The following is an 18,047-nucleotide window of genomic DNA, read 5'->3' on the forward strand; positions in this document are numbered from 1 at the left end:
TGAAGTTTGCCATATTATTTATCTTGCAAGATGTTTGTTGAATAAAAGAGGAAATTAGGAGACGTATTTGTAGTTAACCCTGACATAAAAGGTAACTTAATTATCTGTCTCCTTAACACCAATCTCTGGCTCAGCTGGCAGCTTATTTAATTTTATTTTAAATGTTTAAAGTGCAATTGTGCTCAGTAATTATCTTATTAAAAACGATAGTAGTCTAATTTTTTTTTCTGCTTTTCTGGAAAGGAATGATTTTAACAGAATATCTTTCAGAAATATTTTCTGCTTGGTCTGTGCTCCTGTCTGATCTGTATGTGCACAGAGCATCACATGAAATAAGCATGCACATATCAGGTATAGAAACTAATACTACCTGTGCCTCAGCTTGGGCTGATAAGTTTTGTACATTGCAAGTAATAGCTGAATCTTGCATGCCCCTTTGTCTTTGCTGGCAAAATCTGACTTCAGATGAATCAGAAGTCAAACTCTGCCAGGTTTAACAAATGCCCATGGAGGATGAACATATAGAATTATTTACTTCTATTAAGAATACCAGAGAGTATATTTTACAGGAAGTAATTTCATTATCTATTGAAGTGCTAGGGTTCAGCATTTCAATACACAAAATTCAATGACGCATTAATTTGATCCACCTCACTAGCATCCAGGCACATTTAGTGAAAAATGCCAGAATTGTTACAGATGGTTCCAGTCAAAGTGATAGGCCCCAAGAGCTTTAACTCTATAATTAACAGATAATACAACCTGTATAATATATATAATAAAATAGATGTAGTTATAATGTTTAACATACATAATGTATCATATAATAAATGATTAATGTATAAAAAGAGGCAATATTCAAAATCGTATCACCATGAAGAACAAGTTTCAGTAAAATTACACCGCAAAAAGATTTCAAGTTTGATCGCTGTATCTAGAACACAGAAAACCAGTTTTATGTCATAGGATACATCCTGCCACAGCTCAAGGAAAGCTGGGAGGAAAAGATCAAGTGCACCTCATTTGTTTTACTTCTGCAGATGAACATGCAAATAGCAGGCAGAGAAACTGAAGCAAATGTTACATGCAAACGCCCTTGTCTACTGACAGGTAGGGTCTCCTTTTAGATATTTTGGTATTTATTTTCACTATTTCAGCTACTTCTAGAGCGGATCAAGCTCTTGAAAAAAATGTGGTGAGAGAATTTTTATCATTTTTTGGTAAATTCCATGTCATAGATTTGTGTATTGATTTTTGGCAGTAGCCCCACTTACTGACTCATGAAAGATATCCGTACGTCTCATACAGCAAGTACATATACAAGGAATACAAAAACACTCATATGTGAACTGGAAACCCAGTCTATCATATACATCCATTACCAGAAAAGACTGAAGGAGAACAGCAAAGTGTACAGCTCTTGCCAAGCACATTCATGTATTTGTGTTCAACAAAACCTGAACACAAGTCAAACTAGGTCTATCAACAGGGATTACTGACAAACTACCTCTTGTTTAAAAGTGTCTTGCAGACTGTATTATATGCTTCCTAGCACTGGTGGTCCTGACATACAAAAAGCTTAACTCAATCTCCATTTGAACAAACTTTATATAATTTAGCTATCTACTGGTGTCAAATGGAGACAAAAATTAACACTCCCTCACCCAAACCCAGACCTGGACAAACTGCAATGTTCTCTCTTATGTATCTGAGGCACAATATGTATAAAGGCTTGCATCAGCTTATAGATAGAACAACACCATCTAGTTAAAACATTTCTTATAAATGTTTACACTGAAATATAAGCATCATAAATGGATTTTATGGAAATATTATGATACAGATTAATTCTGATTTTAATTTTATTAAAACCAGGAAAGTTAAAATGCCCATAAAAATGATCATTACCATTCTAAAAGAACAAGAATTACTAATTATGAGTTTGGCATTTTCTTGTGTAAAGCAATTTTTTCATTTTCCATATACTATGCCCATTTTCTACATGAAATGAAATTGATCTTTACTACTTTGAATCTAGTACTAACCATTATGAAATCATATTAGACATTTCAGTGCCTGTGTCTCTAGGACATATGGTGCCCTGAGTGAGAAAAATAACTTAGAATCATTGTACTTAGCTATTAAACAATAACACTCATGTTCTCTCACAGCTAAAAGGAGGTTTATAATTTCTATTACTAAACTTAAATTATCTACTGTTTATTTTCACTGTCTGAGAACCTCAATGTGACTGGTACAACAAAGATTCTAATTAGAGTAATGTTTTCTGTAACCTGTCTATTGTTTTCCAACTCAAACAAGATTTGAATTTGAAGAACATACACTATGCTGGGTCTATTTAACCTGTAATAATTTTCTACCTTAATAGCCACACTGCAGCATTTGAAAATTGGCAATAATTCATTTTGCCATGAGCTAGTAACTGAAAGAGTGAAATTCTCATCTGTGAAGAATGGTATAGTAAATTAGCAAAGTCAGGCACTCTAAGTGAAAGTACATCCTCCTCTTTACACCTAATGTTTAATATGGCTCTTCACTATACAAATTTTATGTTAACTTTAATCAATTTCATCTCTAGAAAGAAAATGTTTTAAAAAGCAGAAAACTACTTGTGGTAATAAAGATTTCACTCAGCAGAATCAGAGAGCAAAATGCAATTCATCTTCCTACAGACTTTTAACAAGTTGTGACAACCTCATGCAGCCATCTATAAATGTTACTTAATAAACATTTTGTGTTCAAAATAGTATAAGCTAAGTCTGTTTAAAAGAATACACAAATCTGATTTTTTTCACAGTAAAGCCATAAAAAATAGAATTCATATTTCCTGTCCTTCACTATAAAACTGAGGTCTTTAGTCTAAATTGACCATTCAAGTTTTTCCATGATCTGTGGGGAAAGAGAGGCACCTCCATAAGACCTGTCCATCCTGTTCTCACACAAACATCCAAGACAGATGGGAGGAATTTTCCTCTGGAAGTTCCTCTCTGTCACAGTGTCCCTCCAAAATCTATACAGGGACACTAGATAACTTTGGCTAATACCTAACTTTTTGACAGCTAAAGTAAAAAACGATGAATCCATCTTCTCATGCCTTTGGTTGTCAATCCTAGTTTGTGGTAAGTTGGGGTTTTTTTCTGTGCAGGCTGACTATTTTGGCTTGAAGTTTCAGCATGTCTTAGGCATCTCGTTAAAATTCTTACTGCATTACACCTGCCATGCTGTCAGAGACAGGTTAGTTAGTCTGCTCGATCTAGAAAGCTGATGGGAAGTCCAGACTTTCAGTTGCTCCTGTAATAGCATTAGATCTCCGATGTGGAATGAGGAAGGTTGCTATCAGGTTACGAGGCAATCAATACAAGTGTGGGCAAGATTTACAGCAGAATAGATAAGGGTAAAGGGAGAGTCATCATAGTGTAGTTTCTGATGATTAAATAATGCCTTAACCCAGAAGCAAGCCAGGTTTTTTTCCTCCATAAGAAACCAACAGAAACATTTGAATTGTTCCTGTTCAGATAAAGGTATCTGAACCTAGCCAATACCAGTTCTGCATGTTTCCATCTCCCGAGTAGAGTTAACTATTAGCGTACAAAAAATATTCAAATTTTTACATACACCAAAGTGACTCAGTTCTTTATGGATCCTATTTATAGTCTGTAAAAAGTAAAGAATACAGAAATAAAAGTGAGAGGTTGTTTAAAATTTCTATGTTTTAGGAATACATAAAAAAATTAAATATAGCTAATATTCCATACCTGAGTAGTGGTTGCTTTGGATAAGATGGTTGGTCACTGTTTTGGCATGGCTGAGGTTTTTTCGTGACTTGCTTATAAATATTCCTGGCAGTTACTCCAATCCATAGCATAGTAGAGAGTGTAGAATAATGTAGTACTATACCAACCTAAGAAAAGAGTGGACGGTTAAACAAGTCAGTAAATGGATCAGTAAAACAAGAGTTTTAGAAAAATCTTACTGCATAACTGTACAAGCAAACAGGTTTTTTTAACTTAATTTGTAAGTGCATTAATTTTGTCTTTCTCTCTGGTTATTTCTCACCAGGGAATACACTTCTAAAAAGCAGATAGAATCAGTTATTTAATCTATCATAGATAATATCTGTGATACCAGAAGGTATGTTACAAAACCAAAACTGTAAAGACATTTGTTTTCTAAGAATCTGATTAATGACAACTATTTATTTACACCTGGATTTAAAGTGATGCAAAGGTTAGTTTGTATTGCAAGCCTCGTTAGCTTATCATGACAATGCAATTTAAAAATGAATGAGAGGTCAGCATTTTTGCTTGCTATTATGCTACTATTTCCTTTCATTTTTCAGGAATATCCTGGTGTAGTTCCCTCTCAGCTGCATATAGCCAAGGTTGACTTCTTGTAATGGGATCAGTGCTATTTGCCTAAAACCAGATTATTTTCAGACATATTTTAAGGAACTTATAAACTTGGCTATACAATTTTTAAAATTAAATGACAGATCTTGGCATCTTCCCTTAAAAGGAAATACAAACTCTCAATAGTGTTATTATCATTTTGTCCCCAAGAAACCGTTTTGTTTATCACTGGAAGTAAAATAAAGTACAAACACCTCTAAAATACAAACATCTTTGTTATGTTAGTAATTGTTATTTATTACTATGGAAACAGTAATTGGAATTTTATCCAATCTCCAGTGCTTTATTACATCAGCTAAGTCTCCATCTGATTATATAAAATGAGGTTACCTTTGAAGCAATAACCTGACATTTTGCAGTGAGAAGTAAAATATTGCTATAATTGGAAAGCATATAAATGTTTAAGGAATACAGAGAATTGCTGAATAAAGCTAACACAAATCGATTATAATGATTTATTTGAATCAGTGTTCATTTTTGCTCAACTTAAAATAATTGATGGGTAAAGGAAAAAACTCCATGAAATTTGTTTATATTTAGTAATGTAATGTAGCGCAAAACTTGAAGATAGCAGCAAATACCATCAACAGAAAAACCTTTGTAATTTTCTCTGGGACTTGTCTGACAGATTAGAGAAGGGAATATAAAGACTTCATAGCTGTTGTCGCTTGAGGTAAAAGAAGCAGAAATAAGAGAATGAGACAACTTTGTACCATCAGCTGGCAGACATTGCCAGTTCAGTGGCTAGTGCTGTCTGGACTTAGTTCATATGCAGCTTGCAGCATTTCTGTAGGGACTCAGTGAATATGACTATGAGCTGAGGGGGGAGTGAAAGAGTAAGGCAGAAGGAAGAAGAGGGTGAGAAGAAAGGGAGAGAAAAAGGAGGTGGAAACCATGAGAAAGAACTGGAAAAATTCTAGGGATTTGGTTCATAACCTCTTTCTCATTTCACTATAGCACTGCTACTATATATTCTGTAATTATTCTATGCAAGTGTGCCAAAGAGTCTATAAGAATATGAACAGCAGGGATGAATTCCATGTGAGAAGGCACCTACATGTGAAATTTGGCAACATAGATGGCCATATATACAGCATAATCAGCCACTTAAGTGAAGAATGAGATTCCTAAAAATAGTCCAATAAAACAATTTTATTGAAATTTTAAGGAGGCAACTGAACTGAAAACATCATTGCTATGCCACACCTTAGTCACGTTAGTTATCTTCACAGTGTGATGCTACTTCAGCAACTTAGTTCCTTCTGGTACATGGACAAATCAAACAAACATGGATAAGAGACAGAAGTGTTATCATCTTCTGTTCTAACTCTTCAATAATATGCCTCTTTCTCTCTGTCTCAAAAAAAAAAATAAATCAATTTGCATTTCTTGCTTAAAGGAAAAGAGGATATATCCTGATGATACAGGACCTCCTCATGACTAACAGATTTGAAGGACAATGGTGACAATCTGGAGATAAAACATATAACAACAAAAATGTGGAATTTGGAAGGGTGTACTGGGCTGTTATGCTAAATTCCAAAGGAAAGCATACCCTTTGCTCTGTGTCACAATGATTTTGTTTCTCACTTCTCATCACAAAATATGCTTTCTGGACTAGAATTTTGCTCTTATTCATCCACTAATAATCATTGGTAAAGAAATGTTTGTCACACCTTATCTTGAAAATTCAGTGTTTCAAAGTGATGGGCTTTGCTCTCTGCCTCTTCCTTCCCCATATCTCCACACTGACATCAGTCATGCATGGAGATGCTTTTTCCTCACTGTTGCACTTAGGGGCTGTGGCTGCATGTTCTTTTGTCCCCTTCAGTGGGACCACCTCTTCCTAGCTCTCTTAAGCTAGGAAGACATCTGAGCCCTATCCTAGAAATACACAAGATACCAACACATGACATGGAAGGGGAAGACAAGGCTCAACAGAAAGGGAAACAGGACAAAGATAGTTTTGTTCAGTAAACTCTCACTTAACTCTGTTGGCAAATTTAAACCTTAGGTTTATGCAACAAAGGTCCAGGGTACAAATTTATCTGTGTATATCTTGTTACTGGATTTGTGCCTCTGTAAAGCTTAAAAGGCCAATAAATAGACATAAATTAAATACCCAAGTGTACACTTAAAACTATTTTCACTATAATCAGAACTTTTGTATTTCACATAGAATCGTGTGGGAAGCATCAAGTTTTCCACACAGAACAAAGGATTATGATTGAATATACGAAAGTGATGACCTGTATTCGTAAGAAGGTTTTCCACTGACAGGCCAAATGGTACAGAAAGAACTGTCAGGACACATGCATTTAAGACAGCACTGCAGCTAAAGCTATTTAATAACCACAGTTATATGGTGAAAATTTTCTTGTTTCCTTGGACTCATTTTTCCATGTCCTGTATTCTTAGAACTCTTATCTTTGGGAATAAGCACCAGCCTACTGAATAGAAGATTACGCTTTTCTACAGTAAGAAGATGCTGTCTGTATGTGCCCCTTCAATAAATTTCAGTACCTTAGAGGTAACTTAAGTTCCATACCTTGCAGTTACCATGGTAATGACCAGAATACACATTTATGCAAAGCATTTTGGCACAAAAAGCTCTCTTGATCAGCTTTAACTTGCACACGAATTTCTTTGTTTTCCCCTAGTTTTTAATTTCATTTCTTTTTTTCTAAGGTAATCATATTTCAGATAAGATTGTTCTTCTTCAGCCAGTTCTATTTAAAGGAGGATATGGTTATGCACTGACATTCCAATTACACTGCTAATCCTGCACTGAAAGTGGTTCTTTTCAGTAAGATGAAGGGATTCAGGAATTTCTCTGCGGTCTATAACACCACTGGATGTGAATATTTAATGATCTTAAAACATTTAGCCTTAGAACAATCCTGTGCTCCCTTCACAGGTAGAAAATTTAGAGCAAGTTGAGACCCACAAATCAGGTACCTGAAACCAGGAAGGACAATCTTCAGCATGCACATCTAACTCCATAGTGTGCAAAGTCTTTAGCCATCATAGGTTGGTGCTAGTAAAGTTTCCAGCCACATGAAGTCTTGCTTATGCATATGACTAGCTCTGTTTCTGTCTCAGCAGAGCTGAACAATGCAGCACCTTTCTCACCAAAGACTACTCAAGAGCTCTTAAATGGCATTCTTTGCTTGAGACACCCTAACTGGCAAACTTGATCACAGTACATTAATTTTACATCCATTCTTTCAAAATCAAAAATATATAGCTAGAGCAGAAAGAACTGCTCTTTTCCTCCTCTTTCTATAATATTTTTGTATCTACAGCTCCTACCCAAGATGTGGTGCATAGCTCTAGGACCTCCTTAGTTTAACAGGATTCAAATCCAAATTTTGGACTTCCAATGGTAGTAGTCTAACTTCTAGGCTACTGGCTAGTGTAGAATGGGCTTTGCCTTTCTTGCTGAAGAATTACTGCCCTACAGAAAGGAATTCACAAGCAGCTTCACGTATGACACTTATAAGGGAGAACGAAGATCTGAGCCTTACGAAGTCTTACATGGAAGCTTTTATTTCATAAACTGCATAGGAGGTGCTGGGAGATGTGATCCAAGTGATCATGCCACTCAGTGACTGGCCTCTAGGATATGATTCTGTTTCACTCCCTAACTTTTCTGTCTCCTGGTTCTTGTGCCCCTAAGCCTATTCTTCACACTTCAACATGCTGAACTGACGATTTCATCCCCTAGCATCCATAGCTTCATGGCTATCATACTCTCCTGGAAAGTAGGGGCTATGAGACTGAAATTTTTCAGGCTGAGGGTACAGAACCAATGCCTCCCACACATGGGGAGTGGCCCAGCTACAGTTGTGTCTCCTTCTGTCTCATTCCCTACATGAAAGGAATAAGCCTCCTTCTGCCCTTTAAAGGAAAGAAATCTGAGACCCCAACTCTGGGAGATGGAAGGGGCTGATTACATCATCCCCTGGCTCACTCAAGCACCTTTCTGGCTAGTGTACTGGCTCTGATTAATCCTATTTTGCTGTTCCTAACACAACTTTTGCCTTGCATGAACGATTTTGCCATAATCTCAAGACTCTGGATTCTACATCAACAGCCAGCATTCAGTGACACCCAGAATCAGATTAGTGGGTAATCTAAACAGTCTGTAGATACAACCTCATTCACACAGGAAATCTGTGAAGAAGCAATCCACTCTTCCAGCACTCTAACATCAGTTTTCTTTATAAATCATAAAGACTGCATAGCACATACGCAAGTGAGACTGTCTGTACAAAATCATCTCTGAAATAGGTATGCAGGTTTAAAAGGGAGGTTTAGATTTTTAGATTCCAGATAAAAATAAATATCTTACCTTCTCTGAAAACACATTTTTTGTGTAATTACTTTGCCTTACAGGGGATATGAAGGTTCTTCCAGCTATCTATCACAGAAAATGGGTCCATTTCCATAGCATTATTTCCTGCTGCTTAAAATTAGCCTGGGACACCTCATTTAGAGGGAGAAGGTGATCCGAATGAAGTTATTTTAGAACCACCCTTTTTGGTTAATTATGAAGGCTAAAAATTAACTCAGTCTATTATTTCACTTGAGTAAGGATGTTTCAGTGAAATTTGTTTGTGAAAGTTTTAGGGATAATTACAATAAGAAAGGTGGAGGTTCACTGGCTTTGACACCACATTTCAGTGATTAGGTCAGAAAATGCTTGCACTTGGAATATTCCCCTAGGCACTCAGGAAACAAAGTGCAAACTACATTGCTGGAGGGTAAGGCTGTGTTTTGAATTGTCGCAGATGAAAAGATACCTGTGCTATAGCAACACTAATGGTGTTACACATGGAGTATAACTAATATTTTAGTGCCGCGTGAAGCAGTAATATTTTCACAAATATATTTTTAAACCCTAATACCAGGTTTTTTTCCAGAACTGAAAAAAAAAAAGAAAAAAAGGAGAAAGAGCCAAAAACTTAGACTTGAGGGACACACAAGCCCAAACTAGCTATATAAACATACCTTTCATTAGGCTGAATAATTTAAAGAATTGCTATATTCCATATACAGGAGAAAAGGAGTGCTGTTCACCCCACCACTGCTTATACAAGCTACAGGAAATGTTCAAATATGTGAGCTTTCTGGGAAACCCATTAGTAGGTCTGACCTCCCTCCCTCCTAGCTTTGGAACCCTGAATATTAATTCACAGAGTAATCCTCTCAGGGTTATCACAGGAGGAGACAGGCAGTGGGACTCACAGAATTTTGAAAAACGTTGCTGTCAGTAGGCAAGAAAGGGTCTGTGGTGGGGTACAATGTTCTGGGAGTGAACATGTGTTCAGCCTCTATTACCAGCATCTGTTAGCCCTACCTAATTATATCAGACAATTTCTACCAGGAACCAGAGGACTGTGTGTGTCTTGTATGTCCTGTATCTTTCCTGTATTTTAACTGCTGATGATACTGTCTGTTGAGGTAGCATGGTGTCAGGTAAATAAATAACTTTATGAAACTGATTAGAAGGCATATGTGAATGGATCCATTCAGTTTCTGTAAGTGTGCGTGTTTCAAAGCAGCTCAGGATCTGGCCCTATACCATAGCAAGAAACAGCTGTCACTGATAATGCATATTATGAAGATACCCCTGTAGTTTACGTATTACTCATAACAGATTATTAATAAGTCATTTATCTCAATCAATTTTTCATTATTGCTATTAATACTGCATTGTTACCATGCAATCTGCAAAGTAAATAACCAGACAATGACTGTAACAGCAGATGGTTATTTGTGATCCTGTAATTACATGGCCATGACTGCCCTACAAACTAATCTGCTACCCTCACTTGCAAACTGCAGATAAAGACAATAGTAATATGGTGATATTTCAATTTGCTAGAACTCACAGATTAATTATGACACTATACACTAGATATTGTGAGATACTTAGAATAATCTAGTAGACAACTGTGTCATTTAAATGAATACCATGTAATATACATAGGTAGACTTTGCATGTAGAATGTTACAGGTGCTTACAGATCTACATGTGCTGTTTATTGATGGTCAAGCACAAATATACACAAAAGGCTTCCAAAGCATCTCAGTGAAAATTAGAGTGATGACTCTTACACTAGTTATGCAAGTTTGGCAATGACTCTGCTGTTGGCTGGTGACTCTTGCTGTTTACCCCATGTTTACCCATTCAAGCAAATCAGAAGAACCAGATTAGTGAGAGGCAAAGTATCTGGGAGACTGTTGGCTTAATGAAATGCTTTACTACAGGTAAATACCAACAACATTCATGAGATCTGGAGCACTTCTACAAAATCCAAGAGGAAGAAATATTTAAGACAAATTGCAACAAGCCTTCATCAGGCATTACAGAAGATGACTGAAATGACTCTCTTTACACACTGTACAGACTCAGCCTCTATATTCAAAGCACCTGAAGCCATGCCCTCTCTGTGCATCTCATGGCATCTTATCTCCAGAAAGGATGAAGCAAGAGATGTGAAGTAGTCCAGCAGTGCAAACAAGGGTCCATAAAAAGCAAGTGTACTGATCTGCTTTGTCTCCTTAGCTTGAGTTGTAATTAAAAGACATAATCGTACTATAAACATTAAGCTGCCAAAGTGTATATTTAGGCATCACCCAGTGAAGCCAGGGCCACCCTCAGCAAAAGGTATATGTATTATAAAAGTGCAGCAGTAACTTTAGTTCCACACGTTCAATCCAAAGATCAGAAAGGACAGAAATATTTGGGAATCATAGTTTTCAACTATCCTGTTGAACAGAGAAATAGTATGATTTTCAGTTTATTTTTAAAATAAGGAAATCTGAGCTGCAGAGAAGTTAATGCATTGGTCAGCCTCTCACAGAAACTTGGGTGACAACCAAACACTGAACACTCCCAGTGCTGGCCTTGAAAAGACATGCTTATAAAGATGACTTACTCTGAAGAACTTAAGATCCAGGAACAATATTGGAAAAGACAGAACTATCAATATTATGTTAAAAGATACAGTTTCAGGTTTTCATTCTATTAGTAAGAATTACTAAGGCAGATACTTACAGCTTGACATATAATTGGGTATTTAATGCGATTGATGCCACCGGCAAAAACAGCAAATGTAAGAGCAGTATGGAAACAAAAGTTGAGAAGCATGTGCCATCCTTTTCTGCTTATTCGGATTGTGCTGTTGAAAAAATGCATTTTAAAATTAAAACCCAACATATCTATTATGAAAATTATGATTTGGAAAAAATGCTTAATATGAGAGAATTAAATTCTTTTATTCTTGAACACCTACTTAGCAATCTACCTAAAGGACAGAGTCTGATTTATACAACATTGAAATCAATGATAAAAAGGTAAAATCAATGGTAAAAAACATAAAGAGTCTACTGACAAGGGTCTACTGACTTAAAGTTTCCTCCATCAAATTAAGCATTTAAAGTAGAGTAATAAAAGCAAAAGGCTTATTGCATAGCTTCAGATATGCAGAACTTGAACAAGACATCTCTAAAGAATTAAATGGAAGCTGAAGATCAGAAGTCATTGCATTAGTTCACTTAATTAATATTTAGCAGCTTCTACAGTACAATACATTCCTAGTCTTTTAAATTGCTAATGGTCTTTAAGAGAAGTAGGTAGTTAAAATGGCATTTATATAAATCTTTCATACAAAGGAAAACACAAGTTTTCTAAACCCAAGAAGATTTAGAAGTCAAAGAAAGTTTCTTTTATCCAATGATAGTTACCAGTCTTTCAGCCAAATTTGATCTTAGAAGCCAATACCACCAGTGTATTGCTCTCCAAAGTGCTGCTCAATTGGAATTTGCCAGAAAGCAATTTGATAGTGCTCATGGTTTTATATTGAATTGTCAAGTTAGAAATCTTAGGAACAGTGTGTAGACCATTTAGACATACAACTCAGCAAAGATACAGCTTGGGAACAGCTTGAGAAAGGCTGACAAACTTTTTTTGATTTCTCTGGTGTAAATCACATTGCTGATATTACTATCCAACAGTAATTCAGATCATTTTAATTTATCTTTTCAGTGCAGGTTAGAAAAATTGAAGTACCTCAGTATAATGCTGACCATTTCACACAAGTGCTTAAAATTGAATTCTTACCTGTGATGGACAATGTAGGTGATAATGGAAGCAAACAGGCACAACAACATAACTGCAGTACATGCATATACCACAGGGTGCAGAAACTCCCCTGGGTACTGGGGGAAAGACAGCACTGTCTTAAAATCCTATGGAGAAAGCAAAATGATTTAACATTGTTAGGCATGTGTGAAACTCTGAGACTTCATTTCAATATGTCTTGTCATTTCTAGCTGTTCCCTTTCAAGAGCAGGAAAATAAGATGATGAACTTTTTATGTAGGTAGAGTTCATAAATTTACAATAACATCAGACTGCTCTTTCCTCATCTGCATACACTTTGCAAGACAGAAATTAACCTTTTTGTACAAGCAGACATATCCTCGTTAAAAAAAAGGTCTGAAAAAATACACAGAATATTACATTTTCCAGGCATTAGCAATATCTGTTCCTTCTGATAACATGAACTTTATGTGTGTATTTTACTAGGATATTAAGTACAAAATATCAAATTACCATAAAGGTCTCTAAATGGCATATGCATGGCTGCAGAAGAACCACTCAAAGAAACAAAAGCCATGAGAATACACCCAAAATATCGACTGACTCACTCCTATATTCAAATATAATTCCCAGTTGATACACCTCCTCTGACCCATTGACCTTTACACTTAGTTGCAAATACTCTACTACCTATATCAATTCAAAAGCAGCTTGACAGCTTTATTAACAGGAGAGTAAAGATCCATGCATTCCTTTTGGACCTGCTAGTGCCTACTGACACAGTTCTTCACAAAAAACATAATGAAAAACTATTAATAACTTTGTAAAATTAACCATATCAAATTCCCATTCTAAATTACTGGATCTCCCATGTAAGAAATAATAGGAGAGCTAAATCTGCAGGTGTGATTGATGGACAGAAAAAGGAGCCCATTACAGAAAACAGTACGTCTTCAGACTATCTGAATTAATTAAACCAAACATTAGAGGTTCACTGTAATACATTAAGCCACATCTGTTTGTGGCACTACATTTCTGCAAACAAGTACTACGAATTACACACATAAACTATCACCCAACTGCAAATAAAGTGTCGTCTACATGCCAGTTTCCATGTGCAGTGGCATTAACACACAAAACTGAATATACATCCCACCACAGAAAAAGCTAAAACCTGAAAAAGTAGTGAATATGAAAATCCAGCAAACTTTAACACTGAAACTACTGGCATACATTTAAAAGACTTTTTTCTTATTTGTCAGTTTTAGGTTCCCCTAGAAGAAGATTCAATACATTATTTTCCTGAGGTGAAATCTCCCCTTTGGAGACTGGGACTGTAATGTTAATACATATTTTAATTGCATTTGCATGCAGAGAGCTGATTTCCAGCACCATTATTTATGTGTATGAACTTGTCCAGCTAATGTTCATGAGTTTATGCAATTATTAAATCAGGGGGAAACGTACTGCCCGTTTACCTTCCAGAAAGGTCCTTACAAGCAACAGATGCCCTAGTAGTCATTATTTTTCTTCATACTAGCTTTAAATTTCCTAAGTTTGACTGTACCAGTTTCTCCAGATGCATATTAATGTCAGTTCTAGAACAGCGCAGCTTACAACATATATAAAAAAGACCATCAAAATGAACAAATAACGTATGAACAATGATGGCAAATATTTGTCATCACATCCAATTTCTCTTCAAGTACTTCCTCAGCTTGCATGTGTACCTCAGTTAAATCTGCTCAGTCACCACTTGTCCCACACATGTCTTCTCTCAGCCCTGCCCAGTTCACCAAGACTCAAAATCAGAGGTGGAGTCATTTGTCACAGAGGTACTGTTATGCTGTCTCCTAACATCTCTTGCTACTCTTCTCTTAACCATGAGTGGAATAGAAGAGGAAAAGAACTCTATCTTTTGATGTGGCAGCTTTTTAATGTGACAGACCTATGCTCCTGATGCCCTCTCTTGATTTTGTTTTTTTTTTTTCAGTGTGCCTGAATATACGTTCAGGATATACTGAATTCACAAATTTCAAATAATTCTTTAAAAGTCTATTGGCTCAGAACTGCCACTGCCACTCCACTTAAACACCCTTTTTTTGACCATTTTTTCTCCCATGCCCTTATTTGCATCATCTCCCCATTAATTCTTTTACAGAGTGAATTTCTTGAGGTAGACTATTATTTAGCAGAAATGTTCAGTACAATTTTGGCTCATATTACTAGCGTAGTAATGTAAACCCTGGACAATTTAAATAGAAATACTCTGCTGAAAATGATAACATATTTACTTCTAGCTCTTACTGATATAATCATATTTTGGTATACCAATGGTACACTTTGTCATAATTTTATGTACACACTTGCTTCATTTCTGTGCATTAAGAATACTGTTACTATAACTAACATAGTAGTAACAGTGTAGTTATTTAAAGAAATAAGTATCTTGGATATTTCTGAAAACAAACAAACAAAAAACACCAACCCCCAAAACCCTCTGAAAAGTTAACAAAGTTGTGAAAAAGGAAACACAGTGAAGCTACACAATTATGTAGCAACAAATGAAAGTGATTTTACTTAAGGTAGCATCATTCAGTGTACTAAAGAACTAGCTTTTAATAGTGTGAGTGCAAGAATCAACCAATCACTATGTTTGAACATCAGTATAAAAGCAAATGCCATATGTCCTACAGGAATACAGCCATTTTGCCTGCAGAAGAATCAAGAGCAATCAGCATCTTAAAGCGAATTCCATTATAAAAAAAATCACTTTTTTATTATTATCTCTTTTCTAATCTTGTACAGTAAATAAGTGGTAAAACTTTTGAGTATCATAATGCATTATTGCCAATGCAGATTATCCTTTTTAAGAGTTTTGTATATTGAAAACCGATTTCATTATAGATATATAATAAATCTATCTTGTCTGCTTTTTGATGATAATTAAACCTTATTGATCTGTCAACCTCCCCTGACTGATCCTCTGGGGAAGACAGCATGCAGAAAACAAAGTTACTTTTTTAATGCTGTACGCAAAGCAGCATAATTGTATGGTACATTTTAAAAGGGTGGGTTTGATTTTATTTCCTAGAGGGGATTCAAATGATGATGATATTGGAAAATGGCAGGAATTATTTACAGGAAAATGAATACACACAAGCCTTTGACCATTACAAACTGCTGTCTACAACTACAAGACCAGTAAAATGTTGTCTAATGAGAATTTGTCATTCATTCACCCTTCTAAGAAGGTGTGAAACCAGCTTCTTTCAGCTGTAAATGACACCATAGTACATAAGGCAAAATAGAAATTAGTGATGGAAATTGGTGAATAGAAAAGACTTTTTATCAGCTCTTTCATCCAACAATCAGAATTATAAAAACATCGGAGTGGAAATGGGACCATTTTACTTGAGACTTCATTCCAAAAATCGACTGAAACAGAAACATCTATACTGATCAGTTAAAACTCAATATGAAAGTATAAAGAGGTATAGATGATTTACATACCAAAGGCAGCCCTGAGACATTTAATAGCAGATGCTGAGAAAGCTGAGGGGAAGTTACAGTGAACTAATACTAAATATCTGGTACTTTCACAAAATCACAGCTGCTAAAAACAAGCTAGTTTGTGTTGTAAATTTTTGTAATCCATCTACTTATATTGGCAAATAAAACATTTATTTTTAATATATTGCTTGTAATAGTATGATGTTAGAAAGTATAGTCTAACTGGTTTCTGTGTTTAAAGCAGGACATCTGAAACTGTGTTCCCCGAGGAAGTAATACCCAAACACCACAGAGACTTGGAAACACAAGTGCATTTGAACAATCAGTTATGGCAAGATTTAGGTTCCTATTTGTATTTAGAGTGCCAAATATTAGGATGTTTAGGAGCACCAGAACATGGAAATTACCCATAGAGATGGGTCTCTATGGAGAGCCAAAAACACTGCAATGCACATTGACTGGAGCTATTTGGCCAGATTTCAACAGGCTGGAGGAATGGGCTTACTGGAACCTCATGAAGTTCAATGAAGAGAAGTAAAAAGTTTCCTGTCTCTGGGACAGAGTAATCCTGACTGCAAATGACTGGGAAAAACCTTTGCAGAAAAGGATCAGAGGGCCCTGGTGGACACTAAATGGAAAGCAAGGCAGTGTGCCCTTGTGGCACATAAGGTGAATAACATATTGGGCCATATTAGCAAGAGTGCAGGCAGCAGTCTGAGGGAAGTGATTATTCCCTTCTATTGACCACTTGTGAGACCAAATCTCGACTAGCGTGTCCAGTTTGGGGCACTTCAGTACAAGAAAGACATTGATGAATTGGAAGAAGCCCAGTAGAGGCCACCAAGACAATAAGATGGGTCAAGACCTAGATTCTAGGTCATTAACTTACATCTCCTGTCTCCAAGAGTTGGTCCATTTTACTGAGCTCCTTTATAGTCTGGATCCCCTTTACCCTTTGGTTGAAGCTGCACTACAAAGAATGCAAGATCCACTAAGCCAGTAAAAAGCAAGAGCAAATACAAAAAGTGAGCTTGAGCCAGAGGTTTGATTTGTTATAAAGTTAGTGCATTTTGAGGAAGACAAGCCTGGAGTTTTGACCCCAGTACCAAGCCAGTTTATACATTTTACAGAACAAATAATACATGTTATTAAGTATAATTTAATAAAAAGTAGATGTAATCCAGGGAGAAAGGACTACAAGCCAGATCTTGCTCTTATGAGTACTCTAATTCCAAGGCTTTATGCAAAAGATTGGCACATTCAGGAATATTCTGAAAAAAGCAACCTTTTCTGGGAAGCTGGACTCAATACTGTCCATATGGGCTAAGCATTCTCTGTTTAGGTGAGCAGTACTTGCCAGCTGTGGACTTAGGTGAAGAGTATGTGCCTCCTTGCCAGGCCTCTGAATGACAGCAGAGCTTAGAAATTGAGCTCTTGACACTGGGAAGCATCTACGCATGTGCAGAGGAATCTAATTCCAGGGAATTTTGCAGTTCCCACTACAACAAATGTTAATTTTGCAGATAGCACGTAAACTTTCTGGATCACTTTCATAGTCTTTGGTGCTTAAACTCTGCTAAAGTCTATTTTGTAGGTGTAAAATCAGGTGTTTAAACACAAAAAAATTTTGAAAAGTTCATTCTTAAACCTCTCTTTATTAGCAGTCTGATTTTTTTAAAGTCCTGAACCACGTTTCCACAGCCTATTACGAGAAAACGTTGTGTTCTCTATGGGGAAAATGTCAAATACTGTAACTATGTCAACCTTCTAAATCACATCTCTGTAATACTTCCCTGACTCATTAATTAATTTCTCAAAAGGCTTAGACAGGCTGTTTAATTTGGAGAAGACCTGAAACACAGACATTTAGAAGACTGTTTTCAGAAGTGAACTTCATGAACAGGCCTAAGAAATTCTGCAGTTGTCTCAAGTCACACTGAAAATATTGAAAATGTAGCTTTTGTGGTACTGTCATCCTACCAATTTGGAAAT

General features: G+C 36.1%; 1 protein-coding gene across 1 annotated transcript in view; it reads right to left on the reverse strand.

Annotated features, from left to right (window-relative positions):
• LOC142030257 (adhesion G protein-coupled receptor A3-like) overlaps positions 1-18,047 on the reverse strand; it is a 289,857-nt gene that overhangs the window by 31,284 nt on the left and 240,526 nt on the right. The window contains exons 15-17 of the mRNA XM_075026136.1: positions 12,562-12,689; positions 11,497-11,620; positions 3,777-3,922 (exon numbers count right to left, since the gene is read on the reverse strand). Of these exons, the coding sequence (XP_074882237.1) occupies positions 3,777-3,922; positions 11,497-11,620; positions 12,562-12,689 (398 nt within the window). The remainder of the gene's footprint in view (positions 1-3,776; positions 3,923-11,496; positions 11,621-12,561; positions 12,690-18,047) is intronic.

The sequence above is a fragment of the Buteo buteo genome, chromosome 4 (assembly GCF_964188355.1).
Source record: "Buteo buteo chromosome 4, bButBut1.hap1.1, whole genome shotgun sequence".
NCBI classification, from domain to species: Eukaryota; Metazoa; Chordata; class Aves; order Accipitriformes; family Accipitridae; genus Buteo; species Buteo buteo.